Source organism: Amphiura filiformis, chromosome 11 (genome assembly GCF_039555335.1).
Source record: "Amphiura filiformis chromosome 11, Afil_fr2py, whole genome shotgun sequence".
NCBI classification, from domain to species: Eukaryota; Metazoa; Echinodermata; class Ophiuroidea; order Amphilepidida; family Amphiuridae; genus Amphiura; species Amphiura filiformis.
The window spans coordinates 58151048-58171481 of record NC_092638.1 but is presented as its reverse complement, the minus strand read 5'-3'; the positions used below and the strand labels follow the sequence as shown (position 1 = coordinate 58171481).

At 36.0% G+C, this 20434-nt stretch overlaps 1 protein-coding gene across 1 annotated transcript; it reads left to right on the top strand.

Moving 5' to 3' along the window:
• Positions 1-1368: 1368 nt before the first annotated feature.
• On the top strand, positions 1369-20184 carry LOC140163808 (autocrine proliferation repressor protein A-like). Its single transcript, XM_072187123.1, has 11 exons — positions 1369-1573; positions 3645-3759; positions 5296-5361; positions 5813-5861; positions 7118-7234; positions 13762-13857; positions 14897-14986; positions 16350-16479; positions 17559-17676; positions 18264-18351; positions 20080-20184. The coding sequence occupies exons 1-11, from the start codon at positions 1369-1371 to the stop codon at positions 20182-20184; spliced, it is 1179 nt and encodes a 392-aa protein (XP_072043224.1).
• The last annotated feature ends 250 nt before the right edge of the window (positions 20185-20434 follow it).

The window sequence follows — 20434 nt, the reverse complement described above, 5'->3', positions numbered from 1 at the left end:
AACATAAGAAATGAAAAAAAATCCTCACCTTTTCTCACAAAATAATAAAAAACATAAATCAAAAAATTCAAAGTGATAAAAAATTCTCACTTTTTTCACTTTTTGAATTCTTATGTTTCGTATTATTTTGTGAGGAAAAAAAGTAAGAATTTTTATCACTTTGAAATTTCTTGATTTTTGTGTTAGATTTCATATGTTTCTTATTATTTTGTGATGTAAAAAGTGTGGATTTTTTATCACTTTGGAATTTTTTTCATTTGTTTTGTTTCGTATTATTTTGTTAGGAAAAAAGTGAGATTTTTTTCATCACTTTGGAATTTTTTCATTATGTTTCTTATTATTTTTGAGGCAAAAAGTGAGGATTTTTATCACTTTGGAATTTATTCACTTGTTATGTTTCTTATTATTTTGTGAGGAAAAATGAGAATATTTTCATCACTGTTGCGATTTGGTAGTTCACAGCATCTTACGAATGGTAGTGAGCTTTGGCAAAAATTGCATTGATCATTCCATAGCGAGTGTGTAGAAGAATCCAAAAATCACAGATATACTTTTGTAGGTCCTTTGGTTCTTGAGTTATGTTATGTTATTATGGACTGAAACAACAAAACTTTGTTAAAACGTACATAACTCATTAACAACAATAAATCAAGCAAATTTTTAAAGTATATGATTTGTATAATGAACTTTTGCAAAACATCTGAGTATTATTGTTCAATAATATATTGATTTAGATAATAAAAGTTGATTTTTTTTTGGCTGCTTCGACCAACAATACCAAGTCTACCTTTATGTAATATGCGATGTAATCAAGCAAAATTAGTCAGAAGTGGGGAATATTGATTTTGAGATATAGTCAAACAAAGGAAATAATTTCACTTTCCTAATTTTTTTAAAACCCTTCTAATTAAAATGAATACAACAACGAAAATAGAATATACCCGACTTCAGACTGATTTTGCTTGATCACAGCACATGTCTTATTTTGTCTTCAATGCACGGCTTTTGGCTTAACCACAAGCAGGGTTTGTTAGCACATCTAAAGGTGCAAAAATCTGAGTTTTGATGATTTTTACGATGCTCCGGATGAGCAAGTCACTGCATAGGTTTTAAACTCAAAATGCATAAGATTTTATCTAGCGATCATATAGGACACGATCGAGGGTGGGTAGGTTCCATAGATTATTTCTTGATTATCAGTAATTGATAACAACAATTAGATTCCAGATCGAAGGTCTAATTTTGCTTGGACTTTGATCAAATATAAATCTAAACCAGCCTGATTTGATAACTTAAATAATAATTATTATGTCTATTTTAAGACGATAATAAAAATATTTCCTTCAAATTGATTTTTGGGAAGCAACAATGGGTGTTTCGAATAAACTTGTCTTAAGATTTGGGGTAGCTAGTCTATTCTACGTCTTTCTCATTTCGGCAACTCCATTGGATGATTACGTGAATAAAGCAGATCCAAGTTATGATTATTATGTGTTGGAAGACTACACCAGACGGGTCGACGGAATATATACGGTATACGTATTGAATATGACTTCTCAAACATGGCTTGATAGTAAGAGCTCTTTTTTTTCTTTTTCTTTTTATAATGCATACACTCATAGAAATTGTTCGTTGGCATTACTCAGTAAGTTGATGTAAGTTGTTGCGTCAACTTTCCGAGTAATGCCAACGCGTACAATTTTGAGTAACGCTGACTCGATATCATTGTGTTGGTCGCACTCATTTGCATTTACTTTATTGAGTTGTTACAACTCAGAAAATGAAACTAGCCTAGGTTAGCATAATTTCCTAGAGGTGTGCTATAGTATACAAAATTTTGCACTGATTACAAAAATAAATATTTGAATACTGCTAATTGTGCAGAAAATGATCCAATTACATGAATTAAGTAACAAAGTACCAAATTGGGATAACTCAAAACAATAAGTACCAGTAACTTAATATGAACGAGTTACATCAACTTACATGTTGAGTTACAATAACTCAACTAATTGGTTCTTTGAACCTTGTTTATTTTCCTAAGTTCCCTGAACTTGAATTCAGAAGTTGGCATTACTTAAAAAGTTGACGCAACGACTTACATCAACTTTTTAAGTAATGCCAACAAAGTTGATTAGTTGACGGAACTTTTTGAGCTTTTCAGCATATTTTAAGTTCGGATAACTAAAATGAATTTTGTTTTGGCAACTTTTACACTATTTTTGAGTTGTCCAAACTTACTCCTTTTGAATTGCGCCAACAAGGCGAACAAGTCATTTCTATGAGTGTAGAGAAAAACGAGCGCATGCGTAATCCCAGGGGGGATAAATCACCCTAATGTTTTAATCCCCCAATATTTTGATAAGGGGGATGGTCAATACGCTGATCACCACAAGGTTGACGCCTATATGTGGGGTTTTTGTTTATAACCAAATTAACATAGTTGGCCATATTAGCCTTAAAACTGCCCATTTTGGCAACTTTGAGCTCTTCCCCCTTTTTTATAATGCAGAGAGAAAAACGAGCGCATGCGTAATACCAGGGGGGATAAATCATCTTAATGTTTTAATCCCCCAATATTTTGATAAGGGGATGGTCAATACGATGATCACCACAAGGTTGACGCCTATCGACCCCGGAGTGACGTCACAAGCCGTTGACCTCCGTTGACAACAAATCAGATTCAGAAGTCAAATTTGTAGTTTTCTGTGGTTTGTCCCTTTTCAAATCGGCCAAAATACTACCATTTCTATAACTTCTCGACATGAGGCCTCCAGCCAACAACCAAAATAAATACTTTCCTCTACATGTTCATGTGTTCAGCTTCACATAAAATGCAATTTTCGCCAAGTATTTAACCTTTATTTTACCGAAATCGGCCGAGAAATTTGCTCGATTCGAGGTCAAAACAGAACGTAAACAACTGAATGAGCTCTGCTACAAGTCTTCAAGTAGTCGCTCAGCTGCACGATCTATTGTGGGTTGAAAAGCGTAAGTGTAGCCGACTGTAGCGTCATGTAAAATAAGTACCCGGATGACCGGGGTGACCTATATGTGGATTTTTTCCGGGGCCATATTAGCCTTAAAAAGTGCCCATTTTGGCGACTTTTCCCCCAGACGAGGGAGATAAACACCCAAACAGACCGAACAGGGCAGACAGAAAGACGGACATAAATAAGAGTGATAGAAGCAAAATAGGGTTTCTCAGACTAGCCAAGAATAGACCCTTAGTCCGTTGGGTCCGTGGTTAACGACTGGTGATGCCATTATCACCCCCCCCCCCCCCCATTGATGAGTGGGTCAGTATAAGTTTGAGAGTTATCATAATCAACACACAGTGATACAGGAGGAGTATAATCATGATGATAATTATTGCTTATAGTTAGCATGGTAGGGTTACGGTTGTGATAGCTCCATTTTGCTAGGTTTGTACAATGCTGTGTTGGGTATTATTTGGAGTGATTAGAGAGGTGGACGACCGTTGAGCGAACATCGTTACTGCGCATTTAAAAGCCATGAAGTGCCCAGTAACGATATGTGCGCATTTGCATGACGACATCTTGGATATAACCACAAAGAATTATGGGCTTTACCGAAAAGGTCAATGATATCACTCTTGACGCAATATATAATTTTCTATACAGATAGTATTGTGGACCGGTCAGTTTGGTGGCACTATCTCTCGGTTACTATTCCAGATAACATTCGTTATCCCGACGTAGGATTTATGTACATAACTGGAGGAAATAATAACCCAGGGTAGGTCACCAGTGTCTTTTATTACTCGTTGTAATCAGTCATCGCATATTGCCGAATAACACCCAATTATAAACCGTATCAGTCTGTTTTTCTGTCGACAGAGGGCGACATTACAGATTTTTACAGTGCAATGCCATTTTTGCTCTGTTCGCTACTCGCACTTTCGCGTAAGAAGTTCAAACATGTGTTAGATCGGAAGGTTTATAGTAATTTGTTATTCGGCATTCTGCGATAATCACAACGATATGTATCAAATGTAATGGATATAATAATATGTCAATGTGGTCGCTACTCGCGCTCAGCGAATCACGTAAATAACTTCACGTATATATTAGATAGGGACGGTTTATAGTAATTTGTCATTCAGCATTACGCAAAATCTGAACAGTTTAGAATCCAACGGATCGTTTCCACGGATGTTTTTTCTAGTTAAATAAGTCATTTTCAAATGTCGCGCTCTCTGCAGGCGGCCCCGCTAAATAATAATGGTTTTAATATCTACTAGTATTACATTCTTTGTCAATTAGAGTTTTAATTTAATCCCCTACTCCTGCGATGTGCCGGTTTCCAGGTGGTGTATGACGTGCAGTCCCTAAATTCAGTAAATTTTCATCGTCAACCGTATAATTGAATGGGATTATTTTGAAATTTTAAAACGCTTGAAATATCACAAACAAATAGGCCTATGTTGATAAATAATATAAATACAAGCTAAAACCGTTGGGGTTCGATAATGAACCCCACAAAACTAACTGAGTATATGGAAAATGCCATACGGCCGGGCGGTTTCACGAGTTGCCGGCTCGATCATGTCATCCGCCGCCTGCCGGTTTCTATTACATTCACTACCGGTATGTGGAGTGAGTGGAATCTCACTGACGGCGGAAGAGAATCTTGATTAGACGGTCTAATTCTATTTACGCATATACCTCAACAATCACGTCATATGTCATCGATTTACCACAGAATATATTGTATACTTAAGGTGGCTACACCCCTCGATAAATTTGTGACTATTTTTGCATTTTTCTTAAAAACTAATAAAACACTGGTAACAAAAGTTATGTATATTATAGGGCAAGGAATCCAGTTACAACACTGGAATTTCAGTGCCTCATGACAAATTGTTATTGATTTATTGATCAAATATTAGTTTTCCCTCATTTTTGACTGTAACTCCACAACTGTTGTCTTTGCTGAAATAAAATTTTCAGTGCAGTACTTGTAGTCCTTGCCCCTACATATCTTACTCAATGCGCTATAATTTTTGAGAAAAATGCAAAAATAGGCACAAAATTGGCCAGGGGTGTAGTACCACCTAAACTTAATTTAAAATTGTAGAAATGTTAACACAGTATTTTGTACTTTAGACTTACGACACGTGAATAACATCACGTACGAATCAAAATGGCGCCTACTTCTAGTAAGTGGATTTAAGTAAACGAGCTGGGATACATATTCTAGAATCGTGACGTAATTCCACTCACCCTACCCATAATGCATTGAACTTCCCTGGTTATATCTTAATAGATCCAGTCCTCCAGATCCACTTGATGATAATTCTATCTTGTTATCATCAGCAATTGCTGTAGAAGCTGGCATGTAAGTAAAGGCTTTAATATTGTTTCTTTAATGTTATTTAGGCTATATAGTAAAAAAAAACAATCAAAAGCTCAAATTCGAAAATATTCGCAAAAGATTATAGAAAGGTTGCCAGAAAACCTTTAAATATCGGATTATTTGTTTCAATAACATTTTAACATTTTTTTGTTAAACTTTTAACAACTGACTTGCTGCAAAACATGCTAATTTAATATTAAGCGTTAACAAAAACATGAACAATAACTTTTTTTTAATGTTTTTACATTTGAAAACGGAAATTAATTTGACCTACTAAACGTTTTGACAAAAACAACAAAAACCGTTTAAACATAATTGTATTTGCTGGGATAGGATATTACATATAGTGGAACTTCAATGCACTATTAATTAATCACTATATCAGAACACCAAAATAATATGATTGTTATATTGTTATTCTTGTTATGTCAAGTGTTGCAGGGAATTTAAAACAAGTACCAAACCAACCTGTAGTGTTTAAGGTAAGACGATAAGACGAGGGTTGAGAGCCAGAAAGCTTACACTCACAATCACCTACCTGCTCCCACAAAATGAGCAAAAAGTCGCCAGGGCACTATAGTAGATCAATTAATCATGACAAAATTCAATAGAAAGCTAAAGAAATTGCGGTGGAATATTGATTTTTGAAGACCAAAGCAAGGAGCCAACTTTATGCTCATTTTGTGAGAGCTGGCACGAGAGAATTGTGGCTTTCTGGTTCTGAACCCTCGAAGACAACGTAATTATTTATAGAGATAAAATCCACGTTCCTCGAAAAATAGCTCAATTAAAAGATGAATATAATCATATTCTGCAAAGTATATAGTATTTTTTATATTTAGAAAATCAAACGTATAAAATCTGGACGTATGAACTTAAAGCAACTTCTTAAATTATCTTAAAGAAAATGTGAACTACAGCTACTACTTGTCAAATTAATATTCAAAGTCTACATTGTTAAAATAGTTGTTTCATGTACAGCGATGTTTACTCCGTGAACTCTATGCATGCTAGCCATAGGCTTCAACATAAAAATCCCAAAGTTTTGTGATGTATTCTAAAAATGTCAAGAGCTATCTCACGAACCACTAAGCCAAAAATGGGCTTGTTTGAACTCTTTTTAATGCATAATGGTCATGGCATTATATAATTCTGACATTTTTTAAATTTTAAAACTAAATTTGGAACATGTCGTCTGCAGTCGACACCCTGTGGAGAAGGTGAAAAAGTTGAACATAAAAGTTATGTTATATAACATTTACTACAAGTTGCGTAATATTCACAATAGTAAACAGAGTTGTGTAACTCTTTAAACAAGCACAGGATGATTGAAGCACTTCCCAGCACTCCACTGGGGTCAACTTGCGGTTAGCACAGCTGCGTGAGTGAACATGACACCACTGCATACACGTGTATGGTAAAATTTGAAATTGGACTGATATGTTTACAATAAAAACACATTCAAAATGTCAGTCGATTTCACATTTTATGTTATCTACAGAAGGTGTGAATTATCTTCGTGCATACATCACTTTTGTTCTGAAATCGACCAAGTAATAATGACACACACACAATTCTAAAACAACATCTTTTGCACAGAATTCAATGGGATTTGAGAAGTAAAGTGGCAGTTGAAACTCGCATGATAACACTTTTACAGTGCATGATGGGGGCTTCCTTAAATCATCCTCTGAAACAAGCATTTGACAGTGTAACTTTCCTAATTGTATTGTTGTAGGAAGATCCTAAGAATCAATCCAGAAGTGAGGATGCGGCCATTGCTTTTACCTGGGGTCATTTTATCAAAAACGGAACAGACCAACCAGAGTATGTATTGCAACTACCAATGACCAAGGTAGGACACCATTGCAGTGATTCCCAAAATCCTTTGCGATTTAAACCAAGGCAACGTCATCGACGATGCGTGCATCGTCACTGCGCACTCTCGACTATTCAAACTCAGAAGCGTACCTCGAGGGGTAAGGGAGAGAACGTGCCCTTTAGGGCCGCGCCGTCTTAAGACGGGTCGCGGATGGGGCAAATTCAGCGCCACCTATAGATATTGCACCCCCTCCAAAGTGGTGAAAGTCAAAATTATCGCGTTTCAACAATAACAATCATTTGGAAGACCGCAATTCAACTTGATTACTTAATTCGCGCGCAATTGTTTCAGGAATGGGGCACAATTAACCCCTTGCTTCAAACGTGTCATATGTGCACAGGAACAGTTTGAATCGCAAGGACTCTTTGTTTGTACCGTAGAGGTCAATTTTGTAATGACTCAGGCTATTTGTCAGCTAGAAAAGACACAATCATGACAATGGGGCAAGAATCGAAACAAATTGATGCTCCATACGCAGCTATCATTATGGCGCAAGGGCGTTGTGAGATTTCACAAAAATTGCGCCCTCAGTTTTGGTCAAAGGCCAGTTTTTACGCAATTACGCAATGTTTGTCCATTATACTAACATCTGAGATAGTTACGCTTAATTCGTATTGTACAAATACATGCTTTTGTAATAAAGATCCGGATAAGGAGCTTATTCCCCCCCTACCCCAACAGAGTTTAAATAGCAGATTGCATATTTTCAATCAGATTTTTGTCTCTAAACTGCTCGGTATGTTCTTTGAGTCAATTGATCAAAATAGGTATTATTTCTTGTTTTATTTATTTATTTTTATTTTTTTTCAAAACTCTCTGAGAGCCCCCAAGACCCGTTATTGTTCCTTCTCTAGCGTCTCATGCACCCTTTAACACTCCCACTAATCAAGGTGTAAGTTTTCGTGGTAATCAATTAGGGATTCAATCATGTTTCACCGTTGTTCATCACCGTTTAACAACGATGCGGCCGCGTCGTCTGCGTGGTTTACTTCGCGAGGGCAGCTTTAGCTGCCCGAGCGAAGTAAACCACGCAGACGCGCCGGACGCGAGATGTTAAACGGTGATGAACAACGGTGAAATATGATTGAATCCCTTTCAACAACGAAAAGAAGCTAAAGATCGTAAATTCACATGATTATTTTTATGAGGAGTGTCAGTTAATCATTGCCACTCAGCCTTGCAAAGACGTCGATGATTTCTCTGTTGATATCCGCAATAAAACCACAGAATAAAACTGCAATGTTTAGCCGCTACCTGAAAAATGAATGAATTCAACTTGTAAAGCTTGCGTACGCACACAGGTTCCAGGCATGACGAATTTTACGCACTCTCGCGTAACGCGTAGTCTCGCTCGCGTTCGCGTATACGCTACAATAAAAGTGTGGGTTCATCACGGATTAACAACGGTTGACTCCTGTACAAAGGTATAGCAGGAGTTGTTGAATATACAATGATGACGAAATCATATGCGGGTAGCCTAATACATGTTAACATGGAAACTGATCATTACAATTCTCTGGCTTTTTCTCTGGCTGCTCCTTACTGTGGTACAATTTACCCATCACCATTCGTACTGCAAACTCATTACCAGTCTTCAAGAAATTACTGAAATCATATCTCTTCCCAAAAGTTGACTGTTTTATTGCTCACTTTGTTTTGTTATAATTGTGTTTATGCTTTGAATTTGTTTATACGCTGTGGTCTAGATGTAACGGCGCTTTATAAAAGAATTGTGTATGTCACCTTGGTCTGGGGCTGATATTTTATAAATTAATTTATAAGAGCAGCAACGACACCACTTGCATTACATTCCAGATGTTAAATCTACATCACATGCAAAATTTGAGGAAAAATGAACGAGTCGGTGTTATTTTAGGGCCATTTGTCTATAACTGGTATTTACATGTAGCCCTACACTCTTAAAACAAACTAATCAAAAATGATTAGAAACTAATCAAATTTGATTAGACTGCCGTATCGATAGGTGACTTACTAGAATCTAATCAAAATGATACGGAGAGTCTAATCAAATATTTGATGAGGGGAACTAATCATTTTTTTTACAAGTTATCTAATCAAAATGATTAGATAACTATTCAAATTTGATTTGATCCTTATCAAAATAATACGTAATATATCAAAAAATGAATAGTTTACTAGTTGCAGTTGATTAGAATCCATTCAATTTATTTGAATCTATTTGACTAGAATCTGGTTAAAATTCTAGTCATGTTAATTTGGGGAAATGCGTCATCTCTTGTCCGCTTCACGCTAAGAGAGTAACACTATACGACTCAACACTGTGGTGTTAAATAGCCATCGAGTGTATTTGATAGCATGGTGACACGTATTACAGAAATTATCTATAAAATTACGGTCTTAAAAGAGGATGGCAGAAAATTATAATGTATTTGCTTGAAAATATAAAATATATGGTGTTAAATAGCGTTTGCCCTGTGTTCTTCACCCGCAGTGGCGTAACTTTGGTTCAGGGTGCCCGGGGGCGAAAGTAGATCGGGTGCCCCTAACCAATGGTGTGCATGGTGCAAAGCCCCCCCTCCCCGGACAAAAAAATGAAAGAGAAAAGTGCTCTTCCGACAAAAATTGAAAGAGAAATTTTTGTTTGTAAAGGAAAAGAAAAGGGACAAGAAGCCCGTTTTCCACCAAAATTCATCCCGATCATGGGCCAAAATAGTGCAAAATACAAAAGATTTGCGCGCTGCTCGCGCGCACAATGTCCCTATTATACTTTGATCAGCTCGTAATAGGCGGGACTTGTTAGGCTTTTACCACTACGCCAAAAGTAGACCCACGTTAAGAGAGCCATTATTTGACCTGTCCGGCCTATATTTTGTGTGTTAAAGAAAGTAGACAAAGTATAGGACTTGCATTAGTAATTTGTGATGCTTCTGGAGAGGTGTGACAAAACAATTCTCAAAGTAAAATATTTTGATAATAATCCGCGATGTTATAAGGCCCGCCGATTAGGAGCTGATCAAAGTATAAGCCCTTTCCACTCAGATCATGGGCCCAAATAGCGTAAAATACAAACATTTTGCTCGCTACGCCCGCACATTGTCTCAATAAAGCCTTTTTGTGAAGATCAAAGACTTCAATGTACATACACTCTCTAAGAAAACCGGTATATGTAAAATTCCCTCTGAAAATACCGAGTCAAAATTATGCAAGCGCAAAATTGCTTTCGTTTTTGCCCTCAAATATTATCCCCCCCCCCCCCGACCAAGAAAGCTTGCTATGCACTTGATTGAAAGCCATATATACATAACTTTTAACAAAAACAGTGTTTCTGATCAAATTAATTTCATCTTTCAATGAACTTCATGTTAACAAAAAATGTTTTCATCTTCTCCAATGGCTTTACTTTTCAAGATTTATCACTAGCTGCAGTGACGTAGCTAGAGGTTGTGGCGCCCGGGAGCAAGAGTACAAAATACCCCTTCTTCCTAAAACAATTGCGCGCGGGCGAGCGAAATGTCAGGCTTAAATACCACTAATTTGGTATAATCATGTTGAATTTCGGTCTTTCAAATGACAAGTTAAGGTGCACTGCGCGCGAAAATTTTGTGTTGAGGGGGGGCACCCAAATGAAGATTAATTCTCTCCATGGTAGGTAAAGGTGTCCACTTCGTTCCTATAACAAAGTATTATCGTGTCGAAATGAATGTGTATCCAGGCCTGGCCAGGGTGCCCCTTAGCCCGGGTGCCCGGGGGCGCGGCCCCCCAGAGCCCATAGGAGTTACGCCACTGTTCACCCGTGGTTTTGTTTCCTATTATTTCAACTGAGATTCTAACGTACTTTTAAAACATAATGAACACAAAAATACAGATGCTAGATTAATATATCAATAAAAGTGGATTTCTTACTAGTGCCTATGTCCCCACCGTACTGTACAAATGTGTAATGGCGGCCGACCAAGACCCCGGATACAGCAGCGTGCGTACTTTTGACCAATGAAATCCCTCATTATCGTTGACGTCATTTTGATGAGTGTGTCGATTCAAAGTTTTCTGCGATGTTGATACTAAATCGCATCAAACGATATGATTCGATTTAAAAATGATAAGGGATCTATTCAAATTGATGAGTTTCTATTTTAAAAAAATGAATAGACTTTCTATTCAAAAAAATGAATAGGCTGTCATTAGAGTGTATGGAGAGAGTGCCCGTTAAGGGCGCTATAACCCCCATTTTAACTATAACCTCCATTTTATGAACAAAAATGTGATTTAAAAAAAAAACTGACCCGTGCGAATTTTCTAAAATTTTCAGAGTATGTACTATAGTATGAACATGTTAGAAACATAATCAAGTAGTTGCCCTATCTGCTCTTCTCCGAAAAAATAAAAAAGTCCTATACCTCAATGATAATGAAACCTGTATGTATGTATGTATGTATGTATGTATGTATTCTCATTGACGCATTTACGTTACCTCATAGAAATCTACAGTGGTCTAAGCGGAAAATCGGTAAAAATCCAAGAATCAAGCCTTCCTCACTATCTGGGAAGAATGCATGTGTTCATGATAAAGGTTTCATATATGGCTTCAAGGTAAATTGATTTTCCAAAAGGCTCCATGTGGGATGGTTTTCACTTTTATCAAAATTGTTTTGTAACCCTTATTTACGCTTGACATTGAGCAGGAAAATATGTAAATATTATATGGTTTCCTAGACGTCATGTATAGTATTGTGTTAATAAAGCGTGGGGATATTAATGATGATCAAATTCTAATAGGCATGTACATTTGCGTTGGAATCTGTAACTCGTAATAATCTGTACACGGGGCTTAACCCCCTGGATACTACTGGCCATCTAACAGCATTTCTGATTGGTTGATAACTTGAAATGCTCATTTCAATTACCAATTATGACTAGGCTTTAAACTATTTACATTTATTTAGGCCTATGGTCAAACTTGCTTTTGGAGATGATTTATCTTCCTTGATTAGTTCAAAATTGGACACAATATTCATTTTGGCCAATCGGCAAGTAGTTCTCATGGGGTTAACGTCCCCTCCAAAAGAGGCAGTACTCTCATGGTTCAGTACTAAGTTTCAAATAATTATGCCACAAGTGGGAACAGAAATCTGAATTTAAATTATAGATGCTACGTTTGACAACTAGTTCGACTCACTTCCTTTGATTTGTAAAATTTGTGTTACTTTATTACGCCGCAAATCTTGGATTTGATACAATCAGGAACTGGTCACATAAAATCCGACCTGATTAACATGACTCAATATGTGACCCGGCAGCACAAACGAGCCGTAAATTCCCTAAATTGTATTCTGAGTTATGGTGTAAAATGTGTACGAAGGTCGTATTCATCGGTCACTAAAGCTGGCGGCGACATCTGTCTTATTTTGATAGTCACAACACCAATCAATAATCCTATTATTGAAGTGGATAATAAGCTTCTACCTTAGATGGCTATAGAACTTTTAATAACTCTGGTCTTTGTTTGCTTTTGCTAAAGCCTGTTCAAGTGGTGGGTTATTTGTATAGGTATGCATAACCAACAATTAACAATGAGAGAACCTTCTTAAACCTCGTTGACTTGGGGATGATTTGAAATGACCGCCAATTATGACTGTTTGATATTTATTGCCAGCAATGTGGAAAAAGAGACACACATAGAAACGAAAAAAGCTATAATTTTGTTGAAGGAGCAAAGTTTAACTAACCATAACTCCGCTTCTGGATATCGTTTGAAGTCAAATGATATACCATTTTTAAGTTTATGATGTTTATTTTTAAACACGAAATAAAACAAAATTGACCGGGGAGGAATTTACGGCTCATTCGCCGTGGACGGTCACATATATAGTACTTTAGGCAGCAAATCGTGGATTTGATACAATGAAGGACTGGTCACATAAAATCCGACCTGATATTAACTTGACTCAATTTGTATTGCTAATTAGGTAGCAGTTCGTGGATTTGATACAATGAAGGACTGGTCACATAAATTTCGACCTGATATTAACATGACTCAATTTATATTATTTTAGGCAGCACTTCGTGGATTTGATACAAAATGAAGGACTGGTCACATAAAATCCGACCTAATTGTACATGATTAACATGACTCAATTTGTATTACATTATAATAGGCAGCAATTCGTGGATTTGATACAATGAAGGACTGGTCACATAAAATTCGACCTGATATTAACATGACTCAATTTATATTACTTTAGGCAGCAATCCGTGGATATGATACAAAATGAAGGACTGGTCACATAAAATCCGACCTAATTGTACATGATTAACATGACTCAATTTGTATTACTTTGTTAGGCAGCAATTCGTGGATTTTATACAATGAAGGACTGGTCACATAAAATCCGACCTGATATTAACTTGACTCAATTTGTATTGCTAATTAGGTAGCAGTTCGTGGATTTGATACAATGAAGGACTGGTCACATAAATTTCGACCTGATATTAACATGACTCAGTTCATATTATTTTAGGCAGCAATTCGTGGATTTGATACAATGAAGGACTGGTCACATAAAATTCGACCTGATATTAACATTACTCAATTTATGCCTGCTGGTCGTTCCAAGGTAAGTTCAATAAAATTAAGTAAAAAAAGTATTAAGGTGGTACTACACCCCCTGATAAATTCTGATGAATTTTGCATTTTCTTAAAAAATAACTTTAAAAAAAAAAAATTTATTAAGGGGTGTAGTACCACCTTAAACACAATTGCAAAGGTAACCGTCATAAACACCGACACACAGTGTGTGTCGCACACCCACACCTACAAGTATTTGTGATCAAACGGAGACTCTGTACTCAACTGATTTTCTGCACCCAGCAGGTGACGTTGACCCGTTTTACACAAATTATACACAAGATATCAACTTGCGACTGATATTTGTATCAACAATAGAGGGCGCACTCTCAAATGCACCACATTTCTTGTTTCAAAACTAAACTGACCTCAAAAAGAAACTTATAATTTTTTACAACGCGTGAATCACAAGGTCATATCTTAAAATACTATCAATCAAAATGAACCAAAATTACACACAAGATTACTTTAATACTCTACTCAAAACGCAAAATGCACAGTCATGGGACAGTTTCCTGGACTTCCTCCACTTTCACAGCCCAACATTTGGCACCCAGCACAACAAATCTGTGAGAATGCACACAAGATCCTTGCACAGATGATAAAACGGTGCTACTTTCTGCTTTTCATACACTTTTTTCATGAAACAGGGCTGGGCTGTGAGAATGTGTTCCAGGAAGCTGTTCCATGTCAGTGCATTTTGCTGTTGTGTCCGTTGGATAACTGCGTGGTTAATGACATGTGTTAAGAGTAGAGTATTGAAGTAAACCTGTGTGTAATTTTGGTAGAATTTGATAGACAGGATTTCAAGATATGACCTTGTGAAAAATTATAAGTTTCTTTTTGAGCTCAGTTTATTTTCTTACAAGATGAGCCATTGCGACCGAACGCAAAGATTGTGTAACGTATAAGTTGGACAATTTTTTTTCAAAACAATTGTGCTGCCAACTTGTTAATTTTGTAATGAAACATTTAGATTTATTCTAATATGTCTATCGCGGTAACCATTTATGTTGTATTACATACAGCGTGGTTGGATAACATGGTTGACAGGCGTTGTCGATAAACGCGTCTTTGCTATGGCGCCCATTGTATTGGATGTCCTCAATCTTAGGGAGGTACGTATACGATCCCCAGTAAACACAAAACATGAGAATGAAGAAGAAGATTCAGAGGGGCAGAAGAAAAGTAGTTTATGTATTACTGTCAGTCAACGTTCGAAATAAGCCTGTTGCGAATTTACGATACAACTTTAAAAGTAGTGTGGTGCAAAATTGCGATACCACACTGTACGATTTTATGTGTTGATTGTCGGAGACTGCACTTAATAGTTGCTCTGCGTCAGATGAAAAAAATTCAAACACTGCTATCAGTGCTCTTGAATTATTGTCAATACAATGCAAGAAATGAAAAACTAATTAACTAACTAACTAATTAACTAACTAACTAACTAACTAACTACCCAGCAAACACAAAACGTTTTCGACATCATTCGCAAAAGGTTATAAAATGTTGTCAGAAAACGTTTAAATGTCGGGTTATATAAAGGGTATATTAAGGGTATAAAACGTTTTCATAACATTGAAAAACATTTTTTGATAATCTACTGCCCAGCAAACACAAAATGTTTTACAGAAAACGTTTAAATGTCGGGTTATATAATGGTATAAAAACGTTTTAATAGCATTCCAAAAACATTTTTAAACGTGATACAAAACATTCTAAACAGAATGTTATTTTTGGGTTGAAAAAATATTTTGCAAAAAATGTTTGCCCAAACTATTTGTAATAACGTTTTAAATACGTTTTTATGACCTTTATATAACCCGACATTTAAATGTTATTAAAACGTTTTGAAGAAAACATTTTAAGAACATTTCTGAGTTTGCTGGGGCCAAATATTTTAACATAATGTTATTTAAGTGTTGACAAAATATTTGGCAAAAAATGTTTGCAAAAATAGTTTACAATAACATTTATGAAAACATTTTAGAAATATTGTTGTAGTGTGTTTTCATACAAAACGTTTTAAAACGACCTTTATATAACCCGACATTTTAATGTTATTAAAACGTTTTTACCTAAACCAAAAGCCAAAATATAACTTATTTAAAACGTTTTAAAAACGTTTTTTTTTTTGCTGGGTAACTAACTAAATAACTAAATAACTAAATAACTAAATACATTTCAAAGTATAGACCTATGGATTTCATGGCATACCGTCACTTTCGATCATTGGGTACCCTGATGATCGGGTACCAAATTGCAAAGTTAGTCTACCTGAAAGAATACTGTTAAATAAATAAATTAATTAATTAATATTAATCAATTAAATTAATTAATTATATAATTAATTAATTTATTATATATTAATTAATTTATTATATAATTAATAAATAAATAAATAAATAAATAAATAAATAAATAAATAAATAAATAAATAAATAAATAAATAAATAAATAATGCATTTGTTCTTATAGAATCTTCATCACCATTATCGATCCCTGGGTGGATGGACATTCGCATTCAACGATTATTATGAGGAAGGTATCACACAATTTTTGGATCATCCTAACACTCAAATGTTGGCCGACTTCATTGATCCTCTAGGTACGACTATAATGATAATGTTGCTTGTGTCCAGATAAATTAATGACCGAATTGGGTCTTGAATTAGCATGAAATTATTGTATTTTAGGCCAGACTGTCCCGTAATAATGAGCATCATGCGTTTGTAACCTACAGCCCCTGTTTGGAGGAGTAAGGTCATGTCTTCCGTATAGGGGTGTATAGATTGCAACTGGAATAACCTTGAAAATGTGACACGGAACAGCCGAATTCTTTGCTGCAGTTCATAATGATATTGTGCGAAGACATGGCAGTGGCGTACCGTGGCCGGCCTACCCCGGGGGCTGAAGAAAATTAATTTTGCCCCCCCCCCTCCCCCAACAGCCCGAAACGGTTGACCCAATTTTTTTTTCGGTGGTATGAAAAAGTGAAGAGCCCAAAAAAAATGATTATAGGCGCTAGCAGCCTAAAAGCAACACATGTTGATTTACAATACAATTTTTTCAAAATGTTTTATACTCTTTCAAATTTGTTCGCCCTTTTTTCTTTACTAATTCTTTTTGCTGCCCCTTCTTCTTCAGCCGCCCCTTCATTTTGGCCGCCCCCTGCTTTTACCCCGGGGGGCTCGCCCCCAAAGCCCCCCCCCCAAAAAAACCAACAACAACAAAACAAATACGCGCATGCATTGTGTTGGTATAATCAAATTATAGGGTTTCTGATATTTTCTCTTTCCAACCTGCGTTAATTAATAAATTTTAAAGGAGTATTTTGCTATTTTAGGATCCTTTTTTAGGATATGATTAAAAAAATATCCACCGAAAAAATTATTACACGATTTCAGTTAATTCTTACACTAATTGTGTGAGTAACTCATAATTACATGTATTGCAGCAACCATAGGTTACTATGTTGTAATTGTGGTTATATAATTCAAAAAATTCATGCGTAACGTGAATTTTTACAACGAGATGAATCATAGTTCGGCAGTCTGCAAAACTTATAACGTTATTTCAATATATTATTATATATTATTGTTATTAATTATTATTATTATTATTATTATTATTATTATTATTATTATTATTATTATTATTATTATTATTATTATTATTAAATCGTAGCGTATCGAGATAGATTGACGATGCCCAAGTTTATATTTACGGGCGCCAACGACCAATTCTTCTTGCCGGATGATTCGCATTATTACTATGATCAGCTACTGGGACCTAAATATTTACGGTATGATCTGTATCACAAATTGGATCCTATCTTACCATTGATACACGTTTTCATAATCGTGGCCGGTCTATATTCTTGACTGCATCACATTGTATTCATAAACAAGTAATAAACAATTAGTGGGTGTTTAGCGGGTTCGCGTCGGACAAGTTTAGAACTGTCAAGCTTTCGTCAGGAGTAGTTCTGACTTCTTCAGGAAAGTACCTAAGAATGAGACATGTAGACCGCCCCTTGCCTACTGATGACTCTTGTCAACAGAGAACAAGCAGATCTCGCCTATCTGCTGATATAAAGGTTTTGGTGGCTCTGAAAAGAGCCGTTCACTGAAGACTGCCCTTGTCTACAGAAACAAGCAGACCTCGCCTTTCTGCTGATTTTAAAGGTTTGGTGGCTCTGAGTAATAAACAACAAATAAAATAGAACATCCATCGGCTATCAACTGGGGGGGGGGGGACAATGGCAGAAAGTTATTATTGGTGGGAACCATATGGCAATTTTGGTTTAAACAGAACAAATTCAAAATTGGGGGAGGGTGTGCCCCGTCCCCCGGAGTCGCACCTGAGTATGTCATTTTTTCTTTATTACAGCATAATACCAAACGCTGAGCATTCGTTCACACTTCACCAAATCAGTCTAATCCGGAATCTTGGTGGCTTTTTATTGGCGGTTAAACAGGTATGTTGAATAGAACATTCATTTGCTTCAACATAAAATAATAAAAAACATAAAATAAAACATAAGTTTTGAGATATTTTCTCAAAATATCCAGAGCTATCTCAAGAATTTCTGAACCAATACAATAATGTTTGCTGTTCTTTTTAATATGCTTGTTGCGCTTTGTAGCCACAGGAAAAGGCGCATTATAAATTATGTTCGTTAAGTTAAGTTTAATAAATTTTTAAAGAAACTTTAAAACTTGTCGTCTTCAGTCGACACCCGGAGAATTTTTTTTCTTTTATGTTAGTAATGATTCATTGTCAACTTCTGTAAGACTCAATATAATGTAGGCCTATTACATGTATCCGATTATATCACATAGACAAAAACAACAGCATATTAATTACAGTGAAATATTTTTACCATTTGCAGAATTGGCAATTGCCGTCTCTAACTTGGAAACGATATGAGGTGAGCGAATGAAAATTGACGTCATATATCTATTTATATATCTTCAATTTAATATTTTAATTCATCAAGTTCTGAAGACATGACCTTAATCTTCCATACAGGGCTTGTGAATTTCAGTTGAGGTTACATATTACACCCCGGCTCCTATGTGAGAGGATAAGGTCGTCGATAAGATCTTCCATAGGGGGTGTATGGATTTCAACTGGAATCCCGGGGACTGGAATATACCGATCTTGATTCTTGATATGGGTATAGACCCTGGCTTTGGACCTAACAGAATTCTTACGATTCTTGAGATACGTGATCTGATCAAGCAAAATTATTCAGGTCGGACATATTAAATTTTCAGTTTCTTACAGACTTCCTGCTTACTGTTCCCTGATTTTCCTGTAATTCTGTAATGGCTTTAATCTTGCCATGGCACTGGTTGTTTGTGCGATCTGATATAATCACACCAATATATTTGAAGCTGGTTACTGTGCCTATCCTTTGCTCACTTATTTCCACTTCTTCACTGATTCCTTTTGGATTGTTGGTCATCAGCTTGGTCTTTTCTGCGCTTATTTCCATTCCATACCTCTGTGATGTTTGATGGAGATTATCAATCAGGGACTTTAGTACTTACTCACTGCCAGCTAAGCCATCTATATATCATCAGCGAAGCGAAGATTGGATACTGCTCTGCCTCCAATGCTGACCGTTCCTCGTGGTTCTCTAGCACATCAGCCACTGATAATTATATCAGGGAATAAGTTGAATAGCGTTGGTGATAGCAGGCATCCTTGTCTACCCCCCAAACACACACACTGTTGTTCGAAACCATTCGCCTATGTTTCCATTTGCCAGCACTGCACTCATGGCATTAATGTATAGCTGTTCGAAATGCGGTAGTTTTATCTAGCGTAAGAAAATATTTACTCATATTTTATTCACATATTTCTCATTCCTTATTATTATCGACCAAAACGTACCTTACAAAAAAATGATCACGCAGTTTGAAGTTTGAAGAAATGTTGTTTAGTAATAGTAAAAAGTTGTTGCAACTTTTGGTATTTGCGTTACAACAGAAATGCGTCATTATAATTAACACCGATTAAGTCAAAATGATGCTACTAGTATTCTAAAACATAACCATTAAAATATTAATAGTCCTTTGTGAAATCAACGCAGTTACGATTAGTTCAGTTGCAACTGCATTAGATTTATTTAAACATTAATTTTTGTAGAGCATTATTATAGAAGCTTTCTTGATTATTTTTATCATAACATTTCTAGAATGCCACACATGGTGTCATTGAACTAACCACAGACCAGGTTCCTACAGAAGTGAAGGCATGGAAAGGAAGGACATTGAGGACCGCTGAAGGAAGGTATGGGTAGTTTAATTTCATAATTATTTCCTTGATGTAAATTCGGGTGGATGGCCGCTCCCCTAGCAGTTGCGGTGCCAGGATTTCTTTTTGGGGGAATGGGATAAAAGCCGGGGATAAAAGTAAATGGCAGGGGGAAAATTCAAACAATTTTGCCAAAAATTGCCGCAAAAAAGTTGAAATTTTCGTAATTTTGGGATTTTAAGGCTGAAGGAGGGAGGAGCAAACTGGGGGAAAGATATATATTGGGGTGGGGGAAA

Coding starts and splice junctions, on each gene's coding strand:
- LOC140163808 (XM_072187123.1), top strand. CDS start 1,369: ATGGGTGTTTCGAATAAACTTGTCTTAAGATTTGGGGTAGCTAGTCTA. Junction 5,362..5,812: donor ATTGCTGTAGAAGCTGGCAT/GTAAGTAAAGGC, acceptor TGTTATGTCAAG/TGTTGCAGGGAATTTAAAAC. Junction 13,858..14,896: donor TGCCTGCTGGTCGTTCCAAG/GTAAGTTCAATA, acceptor TATTACATACAG/CGTGGTTGGATAACATGGTT.